This window comes from Scyliorhinus torazame, chromosome 7 (genome assembly GCF_047496885.1).
Source record: "Scyliorhinus torazame isolate Kashiwa2021f chromosome 7, sScyTor2.1, whole genome shotgun sequence".
Taxonomy (NCBI): domain Eukaryota; kingdom Metazoa; phylum Chordata; class Chondrichthyes; order Carcharhiniformes; family Scyliorhinidae; genus Scyliorhinus; species Scyliorhinus torazame.
In genome coordinates, this window is record NC_092713.1 from 167,639,481 (window position 1) to 167,661,740 (window position 22,260).

Consider the following 22,260-nt stretch of genomic DNA (forward strand, 5'->3'; position numbering starts at 1 on the left):
GTGATGCTGTTGTTTTCTGTGACTGACGCTATGAAATCCATTCTCATTCACTCACTGTGACAGGAGGTTAACGGCTTGATCAGTGGGGAGGGAGGAACAGACAGAACAAGGAGCTGCAATCATCAGTCACGGCCTAAAACCCTCACACAGCCCGCACAGTCCGGAAACTTCTTCACTAAATATTCTTTCAGCTCCTTAATGAGAGCCCTGGAGCTGGAAAGGGAAACAGAGAAAGACATATTTTCGAGAAGCTCATGTACACAATGTCCATTCTACATTACCCACTAATGACACTCCGCCGACATTCAACTCATTGTTTAAGCTCCAGCCCACCTCCTGTTCCTATCCCTATGTTTCAGTCAAGGAGCCAGATAAGTCTACAGTATAGGAGGAGGCCATTCGGCCCCTCATGTCTGTGCTAGCTGTTTACTCGAGTCATTCACAACTAACATCTCAGTTTAATGTCTGTTGCGGGGAAGTGACTGGAATCTGTCATTAGACACAAAATGAGTGAGAAATATGAACTGATCCGAGAGAGTCAGCATGGATTTAAAAAGGGTCAGACATGTTTAACTAATCTGGTTACATTTTTTCACGAGGTCACCAATGTGGTAGATCAGGGAATGTCTGTGGATGTGATTTATTTGGATCTCCAGAGGACATTCTAGAAAGTTCCACAGGAGAAGCTGTTAGTAAAAATGGAAGCATATGGAATTTGGGGAAAGGTTTTGCCATGGATAAGGAATAAGTTAGGAGGTAGGAGACAGGGAGTCGGGATAATGTGTGTGACTCCAATCAGCAAGATGAGAATAGTGATGTCCTCAGGGATCTGAGCTGGAGCCTCAGCTTTTCACTGTATTTATCAATGACTTGGATGAAGGACTAGAGAAACATATATCCAAGATTACTGACCACACTAAGTTAGGCAGCTTGGAGGATGATGTGGTGGGAAGCTCATTTCAGGGTCAAATAGGACACCACGGCTGTGAACTGTGTGGTTCAGAGTCAGACAGGCCCAGGGAGAGGGATGGAATCAGTGTCTGGGGAACAGAGATTGTGATGGGGACTGAAGACAATGGCAGATGGAGTTCAATGTGGGGATGTGAAATCAACCACCTTGGACCAAAGAAAGAGAAATCAGAGTCATTTCTAAATGGTGGGAAGCTGGGAATTGTGGAGGAACAGAGAGATGAGGCCAATGTTGTCAAGAGTCAAGAGGGCAGCACGGTAGCATTGTGGATAGCACAATTGCTTCACAGCTCCAGGGTCCCATGTTCGATTCCGGCTTGGGTCACTGTCTGTGCGGAGTCTGCACCTCCTCCCCGTGTGTGCGTGGGTTTCCTCCGGGTGCTCCGGTTTCCTCCCACAGTCCAAAGATGTGCAGGTTAGGTGGATTGGCTGTGATAAATTGCCCTTAGTGTCCAAAATTTCCCTTAGTGTTGGGTGGGGTTGCTGGGTTGCGGGGATAGGGTGGAGGTGTTGACCTTGGGTAGGGTGCTCTTTCCAAGAGCCGGTGCAGACTCGATGGGCCGGGTGGCCTCCTTCTGCACTGTAAATTCTATGATCTATGATAAGAGTCTGGTTGGGCAGCAGACAGTTGCTCAGGGAGAGGGATAGAGTTTGTATCGGGAGCTGAAGACGATGGCTTTGATCTTCCCAATGTGTTTCCCAGTGAGCCTGGCTCCTCAGTCCTGACTGCTCTTAGCTGCTGTTCTTGTCACTGATTGGACAGTTATTGTTAGAGATTCAGACCACAGCACAAACCCCCAGTGTAAAAAATAACTGCAAAGACTGTCAGATCGGAAGATTGAAACATAACCAACAGAGGAAGTGAAAGAAGGGCTCAGAGCAGCTGGATGTTTGTTACTGACACGGGAGGAAACTGTGAACCGTGTCCACTACCTCGAATCTTCCAGCACAGAAGGAGGCCATTCTGCCCATCGTGCTGGGACTTACCCAATTAGTCCCACTCCCCCCCTCTATCCCCATAACCCAGAAAATCTTTTCTTTATGGGATATCTCCAATTGCCTCTTGTAGACCTGGGTCCACAGCACGAGACTGTCCCTAACCTGGCTCCAAATTGGCATCTCATTCATTCATTGGAAGACAAAATGCCTGGGCTGGGAAATGGAGCTCAGGGCTCCGAACATTCCCTCTCCCCTCCTGAGGGACACTTCATGCTGGGATACAGTTCCATGGAGCCCCACAGCACATTGTGGGGAGGCCGTGGTGTAGTGGTAATGTCACTGGACTAGTAACCCAGAGGCTCAGGCTAATGCTTTGGTCACAGGTTCAAATCCCACCATGGCAGCTGGTGGAATTTAAATTCAATGAATAAATCTGGAAATAAAAGCTCGCCTCAGTAATGGTGACCATGAAACCATTTGTCATAAAAGCACATCTGGTTTTGTGGCCATTCAGTTGTATCAAACCGCTGAAAATCCTAAAAGGAATGAAACCGGACAGACCACCCGGCATCGAACTACACATCAGAAATAACGACAAATCCAGTCTTGTCGACCCTGCAAAGTCCTCCACACCCACAGAGTGGTCAGCAACTGCCTGACATATTCACACTCACAGAATGATACCTTACAGACAATGTCCCAGACACCACCATCATCATCGCTGGGTATGTCCTGTCTCACCGCCAGGACAGACCCAGCAGAGGTGGCGGCGCAGTGGTATACAGTCGGGAGGGAGTCACCCTGGGAATCCTCAACATCGACTCTGGACCCCATGTAGTCTCATGGTGTCAGATTATACATGTGTTAAATATGTTTACCATAAACCGAACCTCCCTCAGTTTATTATCAGCACACCGCCATAATGAGCATAAATTGGAAAAAACGGTGAGGGTAACAAGAGTGACAAGAGGGTGGGGAAATTTCATGTCCATCAACAGCAGAGTCTCTGAACCTCCATTACTGACCGAGTTAGTCGGGTCCTAAAAGACATAGTTCCTTGACTGGGACTACGGCAGGTGGTGAGCGAATTAACAACTTGACCTCATCCTCATCAAACTGCCTGCTGCAGATGCATCTTTCCAGGACAGTATCTGTATAAGTGACCACCGCAATGTCCTGTGGAGACAAAGTCCCATCTCCACTTTGAGAATACCCTCTATCATGTTGTGTGGCACTACCACTGTGCTAAATGGGACAGACTACGACCAGATCTAGCTGCTCAAGACTGGGCATCCATGAGAAGCAGTGGGCCATCAGCAGCAGCAGAGTTGCAATCAATCACAATCTGTAACCTCATTTCCTGGCATATTCGCCACTCTCCAGTATCACCAATCCAGGGTTCAATGGAGAATATAGGAGGAACTGCCAGGAGCAACACCAGGAATACCTAAAAATGAGGTGTCAACCTGGTGAGGCGACACCACAGGACTACTTGTGTGCCAAACAGCAGAAGCAGCAAGTAATCGGCAGATCTGAGCTATTCCATTACTAATGGTTCAGACCTAAGTTCTGCTGTCCTGCCACATCCAGTAGTGAATGGTGGTGGACAATTAAACAACTCAGTGGAGGAGGAGGCTCCACAAATATCCCCATTCAATGATGGGGGAGCCCAGCACATCAGTGCAAAGGATAAGGCTGAAGCATTCACAAAAATCTTCAGCCAGAAGTGCCGAATGCATCTCGGTCTCCTCCAGAGGTCCCAGCATCACAGATGTCAGTCTTCAGCCAGATTGATTCACCCGACATGACATCAAGAAATGGCTGAAGGCACTGGATACTGCAAAGGTTATGGGCCCTTAGAATATTCAAGCAATAGTACTGTAGACTTGTGCTCCAGAATTAGTTGCACATCTAGCCAAGCTGTTCCAGAACAGCTACAACACTGGCATCTATCCAACAATGTGAAATGTTGCCCAGCTATATCCTGTACACAAAATGCAGGACAAATCCAACCCGGCCAATTACCGCCCCATCAGTCTACCTTCGATCATCAGTAATAATAATAATGATCTTTACTGGAGTCACAAGTAGGCTTACATTAACACTGCAATGAAGTTACTGTGAAAATGTGATGGAAGTGATTGTCAACAGTGCTATCAAATGGCACTTACTCAGCAATGACCTGCTCAATGATGCCCTGCTGAAGTGACTGCTGCTTCCGGATGTGGAAGGGGAGGGAGGAATTGGGGATATATACAAGTGGTTGGGGGAGCGGGGAGGTGAGCGGGTGGTGAAGGTCAAGGAGAAATGGGAAGCGGAGTTGGGAGGGGAAATCAATTGGGGAGCACAGAGTGAGGCACCGCGTCGGGTAAACGGGGCTTCCTCTTGTACAAGGATGAGCCTGATACAGTTTAAGGTGGTGCACAGGGTGCATATGACTCAGGCGAGAATGAGTGGGTTCTTTCAGGGGGTAGCAGATGAGTGTGAGAGGTGTGGGTGGGGGCCAGAGAATCACGCGCACATATTTTGGAGTTGCGAAAAATTGGGAAAATTCTGGCCGGGAGTGTTCGCGGTCTTAGCCAGGATAGTGGAGAAGGGAGTGGACCCGGACCCTTTGGTGGTGATATTTGGGGTTTCAGAGAAGCCGGAGCTCTTGGAGAGGAGGAAGGGTGATGTTGTGGCCTTCGCCTCTCCAATTGCACTGAGGCGAATTTTGCTGGAGTGGCGGTCGGCATGGCCACCGGGGGTAGTGGCTTGGCTGGGTGACCTGTATGACTTCCTGCGGTGAGAGAGGATAAAGTAAGTTAAGGGGCTCAGCAGGGGAGTTTGAGAAAAGGTGGGGGATGTTCGTGGCCGTATTTGAGGAGCTGTTCGCCACAGGGGGGTGGGGGGAGGAGGGGTAAAGGGGAAAAATCCCCTTAGACTGTAAGGTTGATTGTTGGGAAGTATGTTTCCCGGGATGTTTATTTGCTGTAACCTGTTTTGATACATGTTTGTAATAAAATACATTTTTTTAAAAAGGAATTCTGATGGAAGGAATTGGCAACAGTGCTATCAAGCGGCACTTACTCAGCAATGACCTGCTCACTGACGCTCAGTTTGGATTCCGCCAGGGTCACTCAGCTCCTGACCTCAGTCCAGCCTTGGATCAAACATGGACACAGGAGCTGTTGGTTGAAGTCATGCCTGGCACGAAGGAAAATGTTGTGATCCGACCATCTTCAGCTGCTTCATCAATGACCTTCCTTCCATTATACGTTCAGAGAGGGGATGAATGATTTTTTTGAGGTTGGTCAGCTGTAACTAGTGGAGTGTCACAGGGATCAGCGCTGGGTTGCAACTATACAGAGTCAATATCAATGATTGGATGGAGGGAGTGAATGTAGCTATGGTGACAATGACACAAAGATAGGTGGGAAAGTAAGTTATAAAGAGGAGGGACAGGGCGCGATTTAATAAAAAAATAGAGTCTCATTTTGGGTGCGAATAGCGGATAGTTTTGCGGACCTGGCAGCGCACAGAATAACGCGGTTATTAAACGGGACTTTGCTTTTTTGGGGGCCCCTGCGTGTAAACCCCCCTCCCCAGGCCACACTTACCTTCATTTCCTGCATTGATGAGCTCAGCTGGTCAGTACCGAAAGAGATCGAGGTCGCCATTTTTAAATGCTGCCCCAATCTCTCAACCCCCCACCGCAGCCTCTGGACCCCCAACGCCCCAACGTACTGATTAGGGGGACCTTGAGCCCCCTTCATCCCACCTCTTAAGGGCAGGGCACTCCGGGCCTGAACCTCGGCATAGGCATACTGGCTCCCAGGTGGCACTGCCAGGGTGAGAGGGTGGTACTTCCAGGGTGCCAGGTTGGCAGTGCCAAGGTGCCCAGGTGGCAGCGGGAGTGTCAGGGTATCGCCGTGCCCAGAAGAGACCACCCAGAGGACCCCAATCATCTGGGAGATCCCCAAGTGCCGTTAAGCCTGGTCCTCGTTTGTGGAAACCCGTGGTAAACGCCACCACGATGAACTCTCCCATGTACCGGCGTTCAATCCCTCAACGTGGGTAACGCCGCGCACACATATTTAAGTGATGCTAACTACTCACTTGAATCTGCAAATCTGAATCCCACCCAGTGAGAGTGAGATCCACATTGTGACGTCTTGCGAGGTCTCATTAGATCTCGAGAAGTGTCCCGGGCTTCGTAAATGTCGCGAAAGGCCTCTCATGAGATTTTCCTGGCCTCATCGCGTTACCCAGTTGTACAATCGCACCCAGGGAGTCTGCAAAGGGATAGAAACAGGGTGAGTGAGTGGGAAAACATTTGGAGTATAATGTGGGTAAATGTGAACTTGTCCACTTTGGCAGGAAGAATAGAAAAGCAGTAAAGTATTTAAATGGAGAGAGATTGAGGAACTGGCTGCTACAGAGGGATCTGGGTGTCCTGGTACATGAATCACAAAACGTTAGTCTGCAGGTCCAGCAAGTGATCAGGAAGGGAAATGGAATGTTGGTGTTTATTACAAGAGGAACGGAAAATAAAAACAGGGAAGTTTTACTGTAGCTGTACAGGGTCCTGGTGAGAACACATCTGGAATAATGTGTACAGTTTCAGTCTCCTTATTTGAAAAAAAGATAGAATTGTGTTAGAAACAGTTTAGAGAAACATAGAAACATAGAAAATAGAAGCAGGAGGAGGCCATTCGGCCCTTCGAGCCTGCTCCACCATTCATTATGATCATGGCTGGTCATCCAACTCAATAGCCTAATCCCACTTTCCCCCATACCCTTTGATCACCTTCACCACAAGTGCTATATCTAACTGCTTCTTGAAACCATACAATGTTTTGGCCTCAACTACTTCCTGTGGTAACAAATTCCACAGGCCGACCACTCTCTGGGTGAAGAAGTTTCTCCTCTTCGCTGTCCTAAATGGCCTACCGCATATCATCAGACTGATATCTCTGGTTCTGGACACACCCGCCATCGGGAACATCCTTCCTGCATCTACCCTGTCTAGTCCTGTTCGAATTTTATATGTTTCTATGAAATGTCCCCTCATTCTTCTGAACTCCAGCGAATACAATCTTTAATCAATTCAATCTCTCCTCATACGTCAGTCCTGCCATTCCAAGAAGCAGTCTGATAAATCCTCCTCAGATAAGGAGACCAAAACTACACACAATATTCCAGGTGTTGCCTCACCAAGGCCCTGTATAATTGCAGCAAGACACCCCTGCTCCTGGACTCGAATCCTACATAAGAACATAAGAACTAGGAGCAGGAGTAGGCCATCTGGCCCCTCGTGCCTGCTCTGCCATTTAATGAGATCATGGCTGATCTTTGTGGACTCAGCTCCACTCTCCGGCCCGTACACCATATCCCCGAATCCCTTTATTCTTTAGAAAGGCATCTATCTTTTTCTTAAAAACGTTTAAAGAAGGAGCCTCAACTGCTTCACTGGGCAAGGAATTCCAGAGATTCACAACCCTTTGGGTGAAGAAGTTCCTCCTACACTCCGTCCTAAATCTACTTCCCCTTATTTTTAGGCAATGCCCCCTAGTTCTGCTTTCCCCGACCAGTGGAAACAACCTGCCCGCATCTATCCTATCTATTCCCTTCATAATTTTATATGTCTCAATAAGATCCCCCCCGCATGCTTCTAAACTCCAATGAGTACAGTCCCAGTCTACTCAACCTCTCGTCATAATCTAATCCCCTCAACTCTGGGATCAACCTAGTGAATCTCCTCTGCACTCCCTCCAGTGCCAATATGTCCTTTCTCAGGTAAGGAGACCAAAACTGAACACAATACTCCAGATGCGGCCTCACCAACATCTTATACAATTGCAGCATAACCTCACCAGTCTTGAACTCCATCCCTCTCGCAATGAAAGACAAAACTCGATTTGCCTTCTTAATCACCTGTTGCACCTGCACACCAACTTTTTGCGACTCGTGCACCAGCACACCCAGGTCCCTCTGCACAGCAGCATGTTTTAACATCTTACCGTTTAAATAATAATCCATTCTGCTGTTATTCCTCCCAAAATGGATAGCCTCACACTTGGCAACATTGAATTCCATCTGCCGGACCCTAACCCATTCATCTAACCTATCCAAATCCTTCTGCAGACTTCCGGTACCTTTTGCTTTACCACTCATCTTAGTGTCGTCTGCAAACTTTGACACATTGCACTTGGTCCCCAACTCCAAATCGTCTATGTAAATTGTGAACAACTGCGGGCCCAACACTGATCCTTGAGGGACCCCACTAGTTACAGGTTGCCAACCAGAGAAGCACCCATTTATCCCCACTCTCTGCTCTCTGTTAGTTAACCAATCCTCTACCCATGCTACCACTTTACCCTCAATGCCATGCATCTTTAGAATCCTCTCGCATTGAAGACCAGCATACCATTTGCCTTCTTTACTGCTTGCTGTACTTGCATGCTTACCTTCAGTGACTCGTGTACGAGGACACTCAGGTCTTGTTCAACATTCCCCTCTCCTCATTTATGGGCACTCGGGCAAGTCTGAGTTAGCCTTTTTTGCCACCGAAGTGGATAATTTTGCATTTCTTCAAATTATACTTCACCTGCCATGCATTTGCCTACTCACTCAACTTGTCCAAATCACACTGAAGGATCTCTGCATCCTCCTCACAGCTCAACCTCCTACCCAACTTGGTGTCATCTGCAAATTTGGAGATATTACAATTTGTTCCCTCATATAAATCATGAATATATATTGTGAATAGCTGGGGTCCGAGCATCAATCCCTGCAGTACCCCACTAGTCACTGCCTGCCAATTTGAAAAATACCCGTTAATTCCTACTCTTTGTTTCCTGTCTGCCAACCAGTTTTCTATCCATCTGAATACACTACCTCTAATCCTATGCGCTTTAATATTACATAATAATCTCTTATGTGGGACTTTGTCAAAAGCTTTCTGAAAGTCCAAGTACCCCACATCCACTGCCCCCCGTCATCAACTCTACTGGTTACAATCACAGAGAATTCCATTCAAGCATGATTTCCCCTTCATAAATCCATGCTGATCTGTCCGATCCTGCCACTATTTTCCAAGTGCTCTGCCATAAAATCTTTGAGAATGGATTCTAGAATTTTCCACACTACTGACATCAGGCTCACTGGTCTATAATTACATTTTCTCTCAACCTCCCTTTTTAAGTAACATTACATTAGTTACATTAGCCACCCTCCAATCTGCAGGAACTGTCCAAAGTCTATAGAATCCTGGAAGAGGGCCACCAATGCATCCACCATTTCTATAGTCACTTTCTAAGTGCCCTGGGATGTAGATTATCAGGCCTTCAGATTTATCAGCCTTCAATCACCACCAATTTCCTCAATACCATTTCTTTACTCATACTGATTTCCTCTCTCTCACTAAACCTTGTGCTCCCCGACATTTCTGGTATCTGATTTGTGCCCTCATTTGTGAAGACAGAACCAAAGTATGTATTTAGTTGCTCAGCCATTTCTTTGTCCCCTATTATACATTCCCCTGTTTCTGACTGTTAGACCTACATTTGTCTTCACCAATCTTTTTCATTTCACATGCCGATAAAAACTTTTACAGTCAGTGTTTATGTTCCCTGCAAACGTACTCTCAAACTCTATTTTCCCCTTCTTAATCAATCTGTTGGTCCTTCTTTGCTGAATTCTAAACTGCTCTCAATCCTCAGGCCAGTTGTTTTTCTTGGCCAATTTGTATGCTTCTTCTTTGGATCGAATACTATCCCTAATTTCCCTTGTAAGCCATGGATTGGCCGCCTTTCCCATTTTACTTTTGTACCAGACAGAGATAAACAATTGTCACAGTTCCTCCATGCGTTCCTTGAATGTTTGCCATTGCCTATCCACTGTCATCTCTTTCAGCAACGTTTCCCGATCCATCATAACCAACTCATGCCTCATATCATCGTAGTTTCTTTTATTAAGACTCAGGACCCACATCTCAGAATCAACTCCTTCACTCTCCATCTTGATGAAAGATTCACTCATTCCTGGGATGACGGGTTTATCTCAGGAAGAGAGTTTGGACAGGTTGGTCCTGTACCCACTGGAGTTTAGAAGAATGAGAGGTGATATTATTGAAACATGAAATCCTGAGGGGACTGAGAGAGTGGATTCCAGGAAGTTGATGTATCTTCTGATGGAGAGGGAGAGGAGTACGCAGGGGCCTCAAAGCTGGAGAAGAAACTTAGGGAGAACAATAGAGTAAGAAAGAAAGAGAGAGAGAGCAAACAATGAGAGCGAGACAGACAGAGAGACAGGGAAAGAGACAGAAACTGAGGGATTGATACTGAGGGAGGGAGAGAGAGAGAAGAGGAAGTGAAGGTGCTGACGTGGTGTCTCTGCCTCATACCATTTACATACTGAGGAACGGGCAGAGAGACTCTCACAGGCTGCAGCTTTATAAAGCAGAGCCCAGTGAAGGGAGAGTTTATCAGTAACCAGGCACAGGGACAGGAGCAGACACCATGATTTCAGCCATCCAGCTGATCTGGCCTCTGGCATTCTGCATCGCAGGTACAAATCTCTCTCTTTCCACCTGGAATATTTTCCTGCTCTCCATTTCAATCCAATTCTACTGACTTGTGATTGAAGGGAAAATGCTGAAAGCAGAGGAACAGTCAGTGTCTCCAACAATATCTCATTGTACAGGCTCTTTCTGTGACAGTTCTTACTTCACTCTGTTTCTCTATTACTCCTCAGGTATCAGTGGAGACATCATCATGACCCAGTCTCCCCCGGTGTTGTCAATGAGCCTGGGCCAGACCACAACCATCACCTGTACGGCCAGTCAATCTGCTAGTGGTGATGTTGAATGGTTCCAACAGCGAGAAGGTCAGAAACCGGCTCTGCTGATCTACGATGCAACAACTCGATTCACAGGAATATCCGACCGATTCACCGGCAGTCAACTGTCCAATACAAGGTTCACCCTGACAATCAGCAATGTGCAGAATGAGGATGTCGCTGATTATTACTGTCAGCAAAGTGAGGCCTTCCCCTACACAGTGATACAGAGCCTCACAAAAACCTCAATACGACACAGTCCCACCTCCTATGCTGACACATCCCACAGTGTTATATAATAATGGTATTAAATCTAACCTCCTGCCCTGACACACTGCACAATTTTATATACTATATAATAATGGACACTCGGTCCCACCTCCTATACTGACCCATCCCAGTCTTATCAGATATATAATAAACACAAGAAAGGAAATTGAACAAATTATTGTCATTGTCCACTACACACTCCAGTCCCTGTGGTGCTCGCAGAAGGCAAGCTTCTCTCTTGCTCTCCATGTCCACATATGAAGAGCAGCTGACAGATTTATCATCGATAATTAGAATTCTCAACTCTCCCAACAAAACACAGAGAAATTGAAAGAAACAGAGAAAGAGTGAGAGAGAAAGACATGAGTGAGTGAGAGACAGAGACAGACAGAGAGAGGGTGAGAGTGAGTGAGTGAAGCAGAGACAGAGGTTTTTGTACAGCCCCTGTACTGGAAGCTGCCAGTGTGGTTCACGTTCGGTAAAGGAACCAAGCTCAGACTGAGTAAGTAAATCCCAATCCTCCGTTATTAACCCTTTCAATACTGAAACTTTCTCAAACACAAATGCTGAATAGTTGAAGGTGTTAGTGGGGAGCTGCAGTGAATGGAATGGTTCATTGAAGAACACTGTGCAGAACAGGGTGCCCAGCTGTATTTCTTTAGTTCCATTCCCCCCTTTAAGCAGCAAGATATAAGTAAGCAGCTTTTACCCACCGTGTCGAGGAGATCTGGACGTTTGCAGACTGTGTTCACATTCCTGGACCATGGAGTGAAATCACTCACTAGACTCCTGTCAGTCTCCGTGTGACAGACACGGGCAGAGTTTGATGTGAGCTCTGGCTCTCTGTCACACTCTCTGATATAACTGATCACAGCAGCAGCAGCACAGTGAGACACCGAGGTCCCACTTCCCCCAGCTTTAACTCTGCTCTCTCCACTCCCTACTTATCTCTTAGCAAAGTTCTGATGACAAACAGGTCCAGCAGGGCTCACAATCCAGTGGCTTCAGTGTTCCAGGCTTTTGGGGAAACTCTCAGTTACTTTCCCTTTGGATCGAGTTCAGTCCGATATTTATTCCTGATCCAATATTACTGAAAATCCCTGGAGATATTTTTATTGTTTGATGTGATGTGTGATCTCTGACGGGGCCAACATTTATTGCCCATCCCTAATTGCCCTTGAACTGAGTGTCTTGCTCGGCCATTCCAGAGGACATTTAAGAGTCAACACATTACTGCGGATCTGGAGTCACTTGTAGGCCGGACAAGGTCAGGATGGCAGATCCCCACTTCAGAACCACACATCCCATAAATGAACGTTTAAAAATGGCCTGAACTCCACTTTCCTGTCGGTCCCCATAACCCTTGACCCCCTCATCAATCAAAAATCTGTCTAACTCAGCCTTGAATATAATCAATGTCCCAGCATGCACTGCTCTCTGGGAAAGAGAATTCTAAACGCTAACAACCCTCTGAGAGAAGAAATTCACCCTCATCGCCACCTTAAATAATAATAATCATCATTATTGTCACAAGTTGGCTTACATTGCAATGAAGATACTGTGAAAAGCCCCTAGTCACCACATTCCAGCGCCTGTTCGGGTACACAGAGGGAGAGTTCAGAATGTCCAAATTACCTAACAGCACATCTTTCGGGACTAATGGGAGGAAACCGGAGCACTTGGAGGAGACCCACGCAGTTCCAGGGAGAACGCGCAGCCAATGACCCAGCCGGGAATTGAATCTGGGACCCTGCCACTATGAAGCCACAGTGCTAACCACTGTCCTATCGTGCTGCCCACGGATCCCTAATAAACTGTATCCACTAATTCTAGATTCCCCACGAGGGGAAACATTCTCTCAGCATCCACCCTGTCAAGCTCCCTCGGAATCTTATATGTTTCAATAAGATCACCCCTCATTCTGCAATGAGGACAGACCCAACCAGCTCAACCTTTCCTCATCAGACATTCCATTCCTCAGTGGAATCAGCCCAGTGAACCTTCTCTGAACTGCTTCCAATGTCGGAATATCCGTCCTTAAGTAAGGAGACCAACACTGTACCCAGTACTCACAGTATAGTCTCACCAACGTGCTGTATCGATGGAGCAAGACTTCCCGACTTTTATACCCCATCACCCTTGTAATAAAGGACAACATTCCATTTACCTTCCGAATCACTTGCTGTACCTGCAGGTTAACCTTCTGTGATTCATACACAAGGACACCCCGATCCCTCTGTACCACAGCTTTCTGCAGTCTCTCTCCATTTCAATAATATGCTGCTTTTCTATTCTCCCTAACAAAGTGGACAACCTCACATTTCCCCACATTATACTCCATCTGTCAAATGTTCTCCCCACTCACTGAACCTATCAATGTCCCTTTTCAGACTCTGTATCCTCCTCACAACTTGCTTTCCTACCTATCATTTTACCATCAGCAAATTTAGCTACAATTGTCATTCCCTTCATCCAGCTCATTAATATAGATTGCAGAGTTAAAACGCCAAACAGCAGCCAACTTCCTTTGTGCTGGGTATGACCCGACCAGCGGAGAGTTTTCCCTCTGATTCCCATTGACTCCAGTTTTCTTCGGTCTCCTTGATGCCAAACTTGGTCAAATGCTGCCTTGATGTCAAGGGCAGTCACTCTGGCCTCACCTCTGGAGTTCAGCTCTTTTGTCCATGTTTGAACCAAGGCTGTAGTGAGGTCAGGAGCTGACTGAGCCCGGCAGATCCCAAACTGAGCGTCAGTGAGCAGGTTATTGCTGAGTAAGTGCTACTTGATAGCAATGTCGATAACAACACCCATCATTTTGCTGATGATTGAGAGTTGACTGATGGGACAGTAATTTTCTGGATTGGATTTGTCCAGCTTCTTGTGGACAGGACATCCCTAGGTAATTTTCCACATTGTTGGATCGATGCCAGTTTCGTAGCTAAACTGAAGAATTTGACTAGGGGTGTGTTCTAGAACACAAGATCACAAGAAATAGCAGCAGGAGTAGACCATTCGGCCCATCGAGCCTGCTGCACATTCAATACAATCATGACTGACCTTGGGCTTCAATTTCATTTCCCGCCCATTCCCCGTATCCACTATTTCCTGAGAGACTAAAAATCTGTCTGTCCCAGCCCGGAATATATTCATCGATGGAGCATTCAGAACCCTCTGGGGTCGAGAATTCCTAAGATTCACAATATGTTGAGGGAAGAAATCGCTCCTCATCTCAGTCATAACTGAGCGGCCTCTTAACCTGAGACCCTGTGTTTCCGATTCCCTGAGCAGCAGAGACAATCACTCAGCGTCTACACAAGTCTGGAACACAAGTCTTCAGTACTACTGGGGGGATGATATCAGGGCCCAGAGCATTCACAGTATCCAGGGCCTTCAGTATTTCTTGATATCACGCGGAGTGAATCAAACTGGCTGAAGACTGACATCTGTGATGCTGGGATCTCAGGAGGAGGCCGGGATGGATCATCCACTCGACACTTCTGGTTGGGCTCCTCCATCATTGAGGATGGAGATATTTGAGGAGCCTCCTCCTTCAGTGAGTTGTTTAATTGTCCATCAGCATTCACGTCTGGATAAGACAGGACTGCAGAGCTTAGATCTGATCCGTGGGTTGTGGGATCGTTCAGCTCTGTCTGTCACGTGTTGCTTCTGCTGTTTGACACACAGTCCTGTGTTGTATCGTCACTTTTCATTTGTTGTATCAGCTCATTTTTCAGTCTGTCTAGTGCTGCTCCTAGAACATAGAACATTACAGCGCAGTACAGGCCCTTCGGCCCTCGATGTTGCGCCAACCTGTGAAACCACTCTAAAGCCCATCTACACTATTCCCTTATCGTCCATATGTCTATCCAATGACCATTTGAATGCCCTTAGTGTTGGCGAGTCCACTACTGTTGCAGGCAGGGCATTCCACGCCCTTACTACTCTCTGAGTAAAGAACCTACCTCTGACATCTGTCTTATATCTATGTCCCCTCAATTTAAAGCTATGTGCCCTCGTGCTAGACATCACCATCCGAGGAAAAAGGCTCTCACTGTCCACCCTAGCCAATCCTCTGATCATCTTGTATGCCTCAATTAAGTCACCTCTTAACCTTCTTCTCTCTAATGAAAACAGCCTCAAGTCCCTCAGCCTTTCCTCATAAGATCTTCCCTCCATACCAGGCAACATTCTGGTAAATCTCCTCTGCACCCTTTCCAATGCTTCCACATCCTTCCTATAATGCGGCGACCAGAATTGCACGCAATACTCCAAATGCGGCCGCACCAGAGTTTTGTACAGCTGCAACATGACCTCATGGCTCCGAAACTCAATCCCTCTACCAATAAAAGCTAATACACCGTACGCCTTCTTAACAACCCTCTCAACCTGAGTGGCAACTTTCAGGGATCTATGTACATGGACACCGAGATCTCTCTGCTCATCCACACTGCCAAGAATCTTACCATTAGCCCAGCACTCTATCTTCCTGTTATTCCTTCCAAAATGAATCACCTTACACTTTTCTGCATTAAACTCCATTTGCCACCTCTCAGCCCAGCGTTGCAGCTTATCTATGTCCCTCTGTAACTTGTAACATCCTTTCGCACTGTCCACAACTCTACCGACTTTAGTGTCGTCTGCAAATTTACTCACCCATCCTTCTACGCCCTCCTCCAGGTCATTTATAAAAATGACAAACAGCAGTGGCCCCAAAACAGATCCTTGTGGTACACTACTAGTAAATGGACTCCAGTCTGAACATTTCCCATCAACCACCACCCTTTGTCTTCTTCCAGCTAGCCAATTTCTGATCCAAACTGCTAAATCACCCTGAATCCCATGCTTCCATATTTTCTACAGTAGCCTACCGTGGGGAACCTTATCAAACACTTTACTGAAATCCATATACACCACATCAACTGCTTTAACCTCATCCACCTGTTTGGTCACCTTCTCAAAGAACTCAATAAGGTTTGTGAGGCACGACCTACCCTTCACAAAACCGTGTTGACTATGTCTAATCAAATTATTCCTTTCCAGATGATTATACATCCTATCTCTTATAAACCTTTCCAAGATTTTGCCCACAACAGAAGTAAGGCTCACTGGTCTATAGTTACCGGGGTTGTCTCTACTCCCTTCTTGAACAAGGGGACAACATTTGCTATCCTCCAGTCTTCTGGTACTATTCCTGTAGACAAAGTTGACTTAAAGATCAAAGCCAAAGGATCATTAATCTCCTCCCTAGCTTCCCAGAGAATCCTAGGATAAATCCCATCCGGTCCAGGGGACTTATCTATTTTCACACTTTCCAGAATTGTTAACACCTCCTCCTTATGAACCTCAAACCCTTCTAGTCTAGTAGCCTGAATCTCAGTATTCTCCTCGACAACATTGTCTTTTTCCTGTGCGAATACTGACGAAAAATATTCATTTAGCACCTCTCCTATCTCCTCGGTCTCCAAGCACAACTTCCCACTACTGTCCTTGACTGGCCCTACTCTTACCCTAGTCATTCTTTTATTCATGACATATCTATAGAAAGCTTTAGGGTTATCCTTGATCCTACCTGCCAAAGACTTCTCATGTCCCCTCCTGGCTCTTCTTAGCTCTCTCTTTAGGTCCTTCCTAGCTAACTTGTAACTCTTGAGCACCCTAACTGAACCTTCATGTCTCATCTTTACATAAGCCTCCTTCTTCCTCTTGACAAGTGTTTCGACTGCCTTAGTAAACCACGGTTCCCTTGCTCGACCACTTCCTCCCTGCCTGACAGGTACATACCTATCAAGGACACGCAGTAGCTGTTCCTTGAACAAACTCCACATTTCCATTGTGCCCATCCCCTGCAGTTTTCCTCTCCATCCGATGCATCCTAAGTCTTGCCTCATCGCATCATAATTGCCTTTCTTCCAGATATAACTCTTGCCCTGCGGTATATACCTATCCCTTTCCATCACTAAAGTAAACGTAATCGAATTGTGGCCACTATCACCAAAGTGCTCACCGACCTCCAAATCTAACACCTGTCCTGGTTCATTACCCAGTACCAAATCCAATACGGCCTCACCTCTCGTTGGCCTGTCTACATACTGTGTCAGGAAACCCTCCTGCACACATTGGACAAAAACGGACCCATCTAAAGTACTCGAACTATAGCGTTTCCAGTCAATATTTGGAAAGTTAAAGTCCCCCATAACACTCCTATCCAGAATCATCTTTGCAACCCTTTCCCTCTACATCTCTGGAACTTTTCGGAGGCCTATAGAAAACCCCTAACAGGGTGACCTCTCCTTTCCTGTTTCTAACCTCAGCCCATACTAGTTCAGTAGACGAGTCCTCATCAAGCGTCCTTTCTGCCACCGTAATACTGTCCTTGACTAACAATGCCACCCCTCCCCCTCTTTTACCACCACTGAGCTTACTGAAATATCTAAACCCCGGCACCTGCAACAGCCATTCCTGTCCCTGCTCTATCCATGTCTCCGAAATGGCCACAACATCGAAGTCCCAGGTACCAACCCATGCCGCAAGTTCACCCACCTTATTCCGGATGCTCCTGGCATTGAAGAAGGCACACTTTAAACCACCTTCCTGCCTGCCGGTACACTCTTGCAACTTTGAAACCTTACTCATGACCTCACTACTCTCAACCTCCTGTATACTGGAGCTACAATTCAGATTCCCAAGCCCCTGCTGAACTAGTTTAAACCCTCCCGAAGAGCATTAGCAAATTTCCCCCCCAGGATATTGGTACCCCTCTGGTCCAGGTGTAGACCATCCCATTTGTAGAGGTCCCACCGACCCCAGAATGAGCCCCAATTATCCAGAAATCTGAAACCCTCTCTCCTGCACCATCCCTGTAGCCCCATGTTCAACTCCTCTCTTTCCCTATTCCTCGTCTCGCTATCACGTGACACGGGTAACAACCCAGCGATAATAACTCTGTCCTAGATCTAGGTTTCCACCCTAGCTCCCTGAATTCCTGCCTTACATCCCTATCCCTTTTCCTACCTATGTGTTGGTACCTATGTGGACCACGACTTGGGGCTGCTCCCCCTCCCCCTTAAGGATCCCGAAAACACGATCCGAGACATCACGCACCCTGGCACCTGGGAGGCAACACACCAACCACGAGTCTTTCTCGTTCCCACAGAATCTCCTATCTATCCCCATAACTATGGAGTCTCCAATGACTAATGCTCTACTCCCCTCCCCCCTTCCCTTCTGAGCAACAGGGACAGACTCTGTGCCAGAGACCTGCACCCCATGGCTTACCCTGGCGTGTCCTCCTGCACTCTTCATTGAACATAAACCAGCAGAAAATCCACACCAACAGACCCATGTGTGTCTGATTTGTCTGTGTGTTTATTAGATGTGACTGAGCAGATAGCAAGAGTTTCAGCAACAACAAAGATGTTTCTCTGGTTCACCTCCCACTTTCCACATCCACTTACAGAATCCTTACGGGGAAAGGGCTCAGCTCCTGCCATCGACTGGTTAAATGTCCCCCCACTAGACTCCAGGCCTCCCATAATCTGCTCTCCATCTCTCTCCTGAAGACACTCTCTCTGGCTGGGGAACAGCTCCACCCTCCCCAGTGGCCTCATTCCTCCAAGTGTGAGGCAGGAGGGTGAACATGGCAGCCTATTGGAGCGTGAGGTGTCAGCCGTGCCTCAGTGGGGAGCACTCTCGCCTCTGAGTCGCAACGTTGTGGCTTCAAATCCCACTCCAGAGAGTTGACCCCATAATCCAGGCTGAGACTCCAGCGCAGTATTGAGGGAGTGCTGCACTGTCAGAGGGACTGTCTTTCAAGGGAGGTATGCGGCGCAGTGGTTAGCACTGGGACTGCGGCGCTGAGGATCCGGGTTCGAATCCCGGCCCTGGGTCACTGTCTGTGTGGAGTTTGCACATTCTCCCCGTGTCTGTGTGAGTTTCACCCCCACAACCCAAACATGTGCTGGTTAGGTGGATCGCCCCTTAATTGGAAAAAAAATAATAATTGGGTACTCTAAATTTATTTTTTTTAAAAGAGGTGCTGTCTTTCAGATGAAACAAACTGATGTATGTTCGCTCAGAACCTTTGTCCAATTAACTAATTAACAAGCCCCAGCTGCAAGTGCCTACAAGTAGAAGCCTGTTTAAAGCTGATTGAAAATTCACCTTCTTCTAAACCAAGCGGCAACTTTTAAGTTAATTAACTAAATAAAAGAAAGACTAAACTTTAGATAAAAATGAAGCCTTATACTCCCTCGGTCACCAAACTCTTACTATATCACTCAAATGCACCAAATTCAGCACTCAGTGCAAACCTAGCACTGAGGATAGCGAGGATTGAAATTAATTCTAGAACTTTCTACACTGACAGCCAATCAGAATCCTTTGTGAAGTGTGTTGCTCCAAGTCAGCTCCAATGTTCTGGGATAAAGTTCTCCCGATCTGTGTGTAATCTGAGGTTTGTTAATGTTCAACCTATTCCCCCAGACAGACTGATCAATAGTTCGAGCTTCCTGACCGGTTAACAGTCTCTTAAAGGGACACTGTGTCTTTAAATGCTCTCACTATTAACCATTTCAGTGCTGAATTTGTAGTAACCTTCTTTACAAATGTTTAAGAAACATTTCAAAATGATTTAACCGGTTTACATCAAAACTTTCCCCCTGACACTGAACCAATTTGAAATGTAAAAACCGGAATTCTCCGGCTGTTCTGATTCCCGCCATTTGGGGTGATTTCAATGGGAAATCCCGTTGACAAGCAGCGGGAGTAATTAATCCCTCCGCCAGTCGACGGTGCACCGCTGACAAACACACGGCTGGAATACGGAGAATCCAGCCCAATTTGTCACTTTCCCTTGGATTCCGTCTGCTTTTAATTTTCACACACGTCTGTCATTGGAAAGTTTTCAAAGTCCTCAGGAAATCCATGTTGTCAACATCAAACTCCTCCCCTCATCACCCCTCCTCAACAAATTCAATCAAGTTAGTCAGGCACAACCTTCCCTTAACAAATCCATGTTGACTGTCATTGATCGAACTGTGTCTCTCTCAATGATGATTATAATTTCTCTCAGAATTATTTCCAACAATTTTCCCACCACTGAGGTTAGACTGACTGGTCTGTAATGACTCAGTCTATCCCTTCCTCCCTTTTTAAACAACGGTACAACATTATCAGTCATCCAATCCTCCGACACCATGCCTGTAGTCAGAGAGGATTGGAAAATAATGGTCAGAGCCTCCGCTATTTCTCCCTTGCTTCCCTTAGCAGCCTGGGATACATTTCACCTGGGCCTGGGGGTATCCCCACTTTCAAAAATGATAAACACATTAATAGTTCCTCTCTCACTATCTTTATTACATCCAATATTTCACAATTCTCCTCCCCCTGAACTACAATGTCTGCTTTGTCCCTGTCATTTGTGAAAACTGATGTAAATTATTCATTAAGAACCATCTCCATGTCTTCTACCTCCACACACAAGTTACATTTTTCTCTCTAATTGGTCCCACTCGTTCATTAGTTATCCTCTCACAATGTCCCTCACTATTGCTTTGTGTGAACATCTTTGTTCTGAAATCTCTCTATCTCCAGGTTGAATATCCTCCCACTGCTCTGACATCAAGTCGCAATTTTCTGTCCATTTTGGCAAATCCCAGTTTAGTAAGATTGGTCTTTCCTTAATTTAAAACTTTTCCTCTTGGTCTATCTTTACCCTTTTCCATAACTACTCTAAATCCAACTGAATTATGATCACTATTACCCAAATACTGTCTCATTGATACATCTTCACCAGCCCAGATTCATGCCTTAAAACTGTCCAAAACTGTGCCTTCTCTTGTTGGGATTGTTTTGTGCTAGTTAGAAATGTTCCTCGGAATGGATTGTCAGAATTCAGGATCATCTATACATTGACACTGATTTGATCCCAGTTAATATTCGGGAAGTTGAAATCCTTTATAACTGCAGTGATTAAAATTCCTGCTTTTCACTTTCAGGCCGTGAGAATTCACAACCCACGCTGACCCTGCTGCCCCCCTCCCTGGAGGAGGTCAAGACCAAGGGCACTGCCACCCTGGTGTGCCTTGCCAATCACTTCTATCCCGATGAGGTGGTGGTGGAGTGGAAGAAGGACGGTGCAGCCATTTCGGACGGGGTTCAGACCAGCAACTACCTGCGAGCTTCGGACAACACCTACAGCGTCAGCAGCCTGCTGACCCTCTCTGGCTCTGCCTGGGAGTCCAACGCCCGCTTCTCCTGTGCCCTCAGCCACGTGAGCCTCTCCTCTGCCCTCAGCAAGAGCATCAGGAGGTCAGAATGTGCGTAGAGTGTTAGAGACAGTCCACAGAGGAGACACAACTTTAAATAGAACAGGGGTGAGCTGGGAGGACAAAGGTCATTGTCAGCACTGAATTACAACTCTCTTCCTTCTCGGGACTGGGTCCGAGACACCTCTGAGGGTCAGGAGCTGAGACGTTATTAGGACAGTGTAGAGAGAGCTGTATTCCTTTTGTAACTCCGTGTTGTACCTGTCCTGGGAGTGTTTGACGAGATAGTATAGAGGGAGCTTTACTCTATATTTAATCCCATGCTGTACCTGCCCTGGGAGTGTTTGATGGGACAGTGCAGACTTGTGATGCCAAGTAAAACCTCTCTAAGATGCTGAAGACTGTCAGCTGTACAAAAATAATGTGACCCTCTGAAGTCTCTGCTTCAGGAAACCAGACCTCCTTCCTGCTCACCCTGCAGTTACAGTTTAAGGTTTAGTCACTGTTTAAAGGGACATGATTCTCCTGTTATTGAGAAAATCTCCACAAGTGTTTTAATAAAGCTCCATTGTCCCTGTGAATTTCTCCAGCTTCCTCTGGCTGGGCTGTTTATTCAAGTTTATTTTTGACAATGTAAATCTGTAAAAGATAATAAAAAAGTATATTCAGTATATGGATTTGGGTTTATTGTCACCTGTATCGCGGTACAGTGAAAAGCATTGTTCTGCGAACAGTCCAGACAGATTGTTCCTTTCATGAAAAAACATAAGACATGCGTAAATACACAATGTAAATACATAAACATAGACATTGGATGAAGCATACGGAGTGTAGTGCTACTCAAAGAACAAAGAACAATGCAGCACAGGAACAGGCCCTTCAGCCCTCCAAGCCTGTATCGGTCACAGGTCACCCCTCAACCTCCGTCGTTCTAACGAAAACAGTCCGAGTCTATTCAGCCTCTCCGCATAATTAATACCCTCCAGACCAGGCAACA

General features: G+C 46.5%; 1 long non-coding RNA gene and 1 gene segment (V, D, J or C); one reads left to right on the forward strand and one right to left on the reverse strand.

Annotated features, from left to right (window-relative positions):
• Positions 1-2,411: 2,411 nt before the first annotated feature.
• On the reverse strand, positions 2,412-11,925 carry LOC140426693 (uncharacterized). Its single transcript, XR_011948272.1, has 3 exons — positions 11,712-11,925; positions 6,007-6,182; positions 2,412-2,444 (listed from the first exon to the last, which is right to left on the reverse strand). It is a non-coding gene; the product is annotated as an uncharacterized lncRNA (long non-coding RNA).
• On the forward strand, positions 10,323-21,934 carry LOC140426692 (Ig kappa chain V region Mem5-like). The segment is given in 4 exon segments: positions 10,323-10,458; positions 10,645-10,943; positions 11,467-11,500; positions 20,994-21,934. Coding segments are annotated over 4 exon segments (711 nt in total).
• The last annotated feature ends 326 nt before the right edge of the window (positions 21,935-22,260 follow it).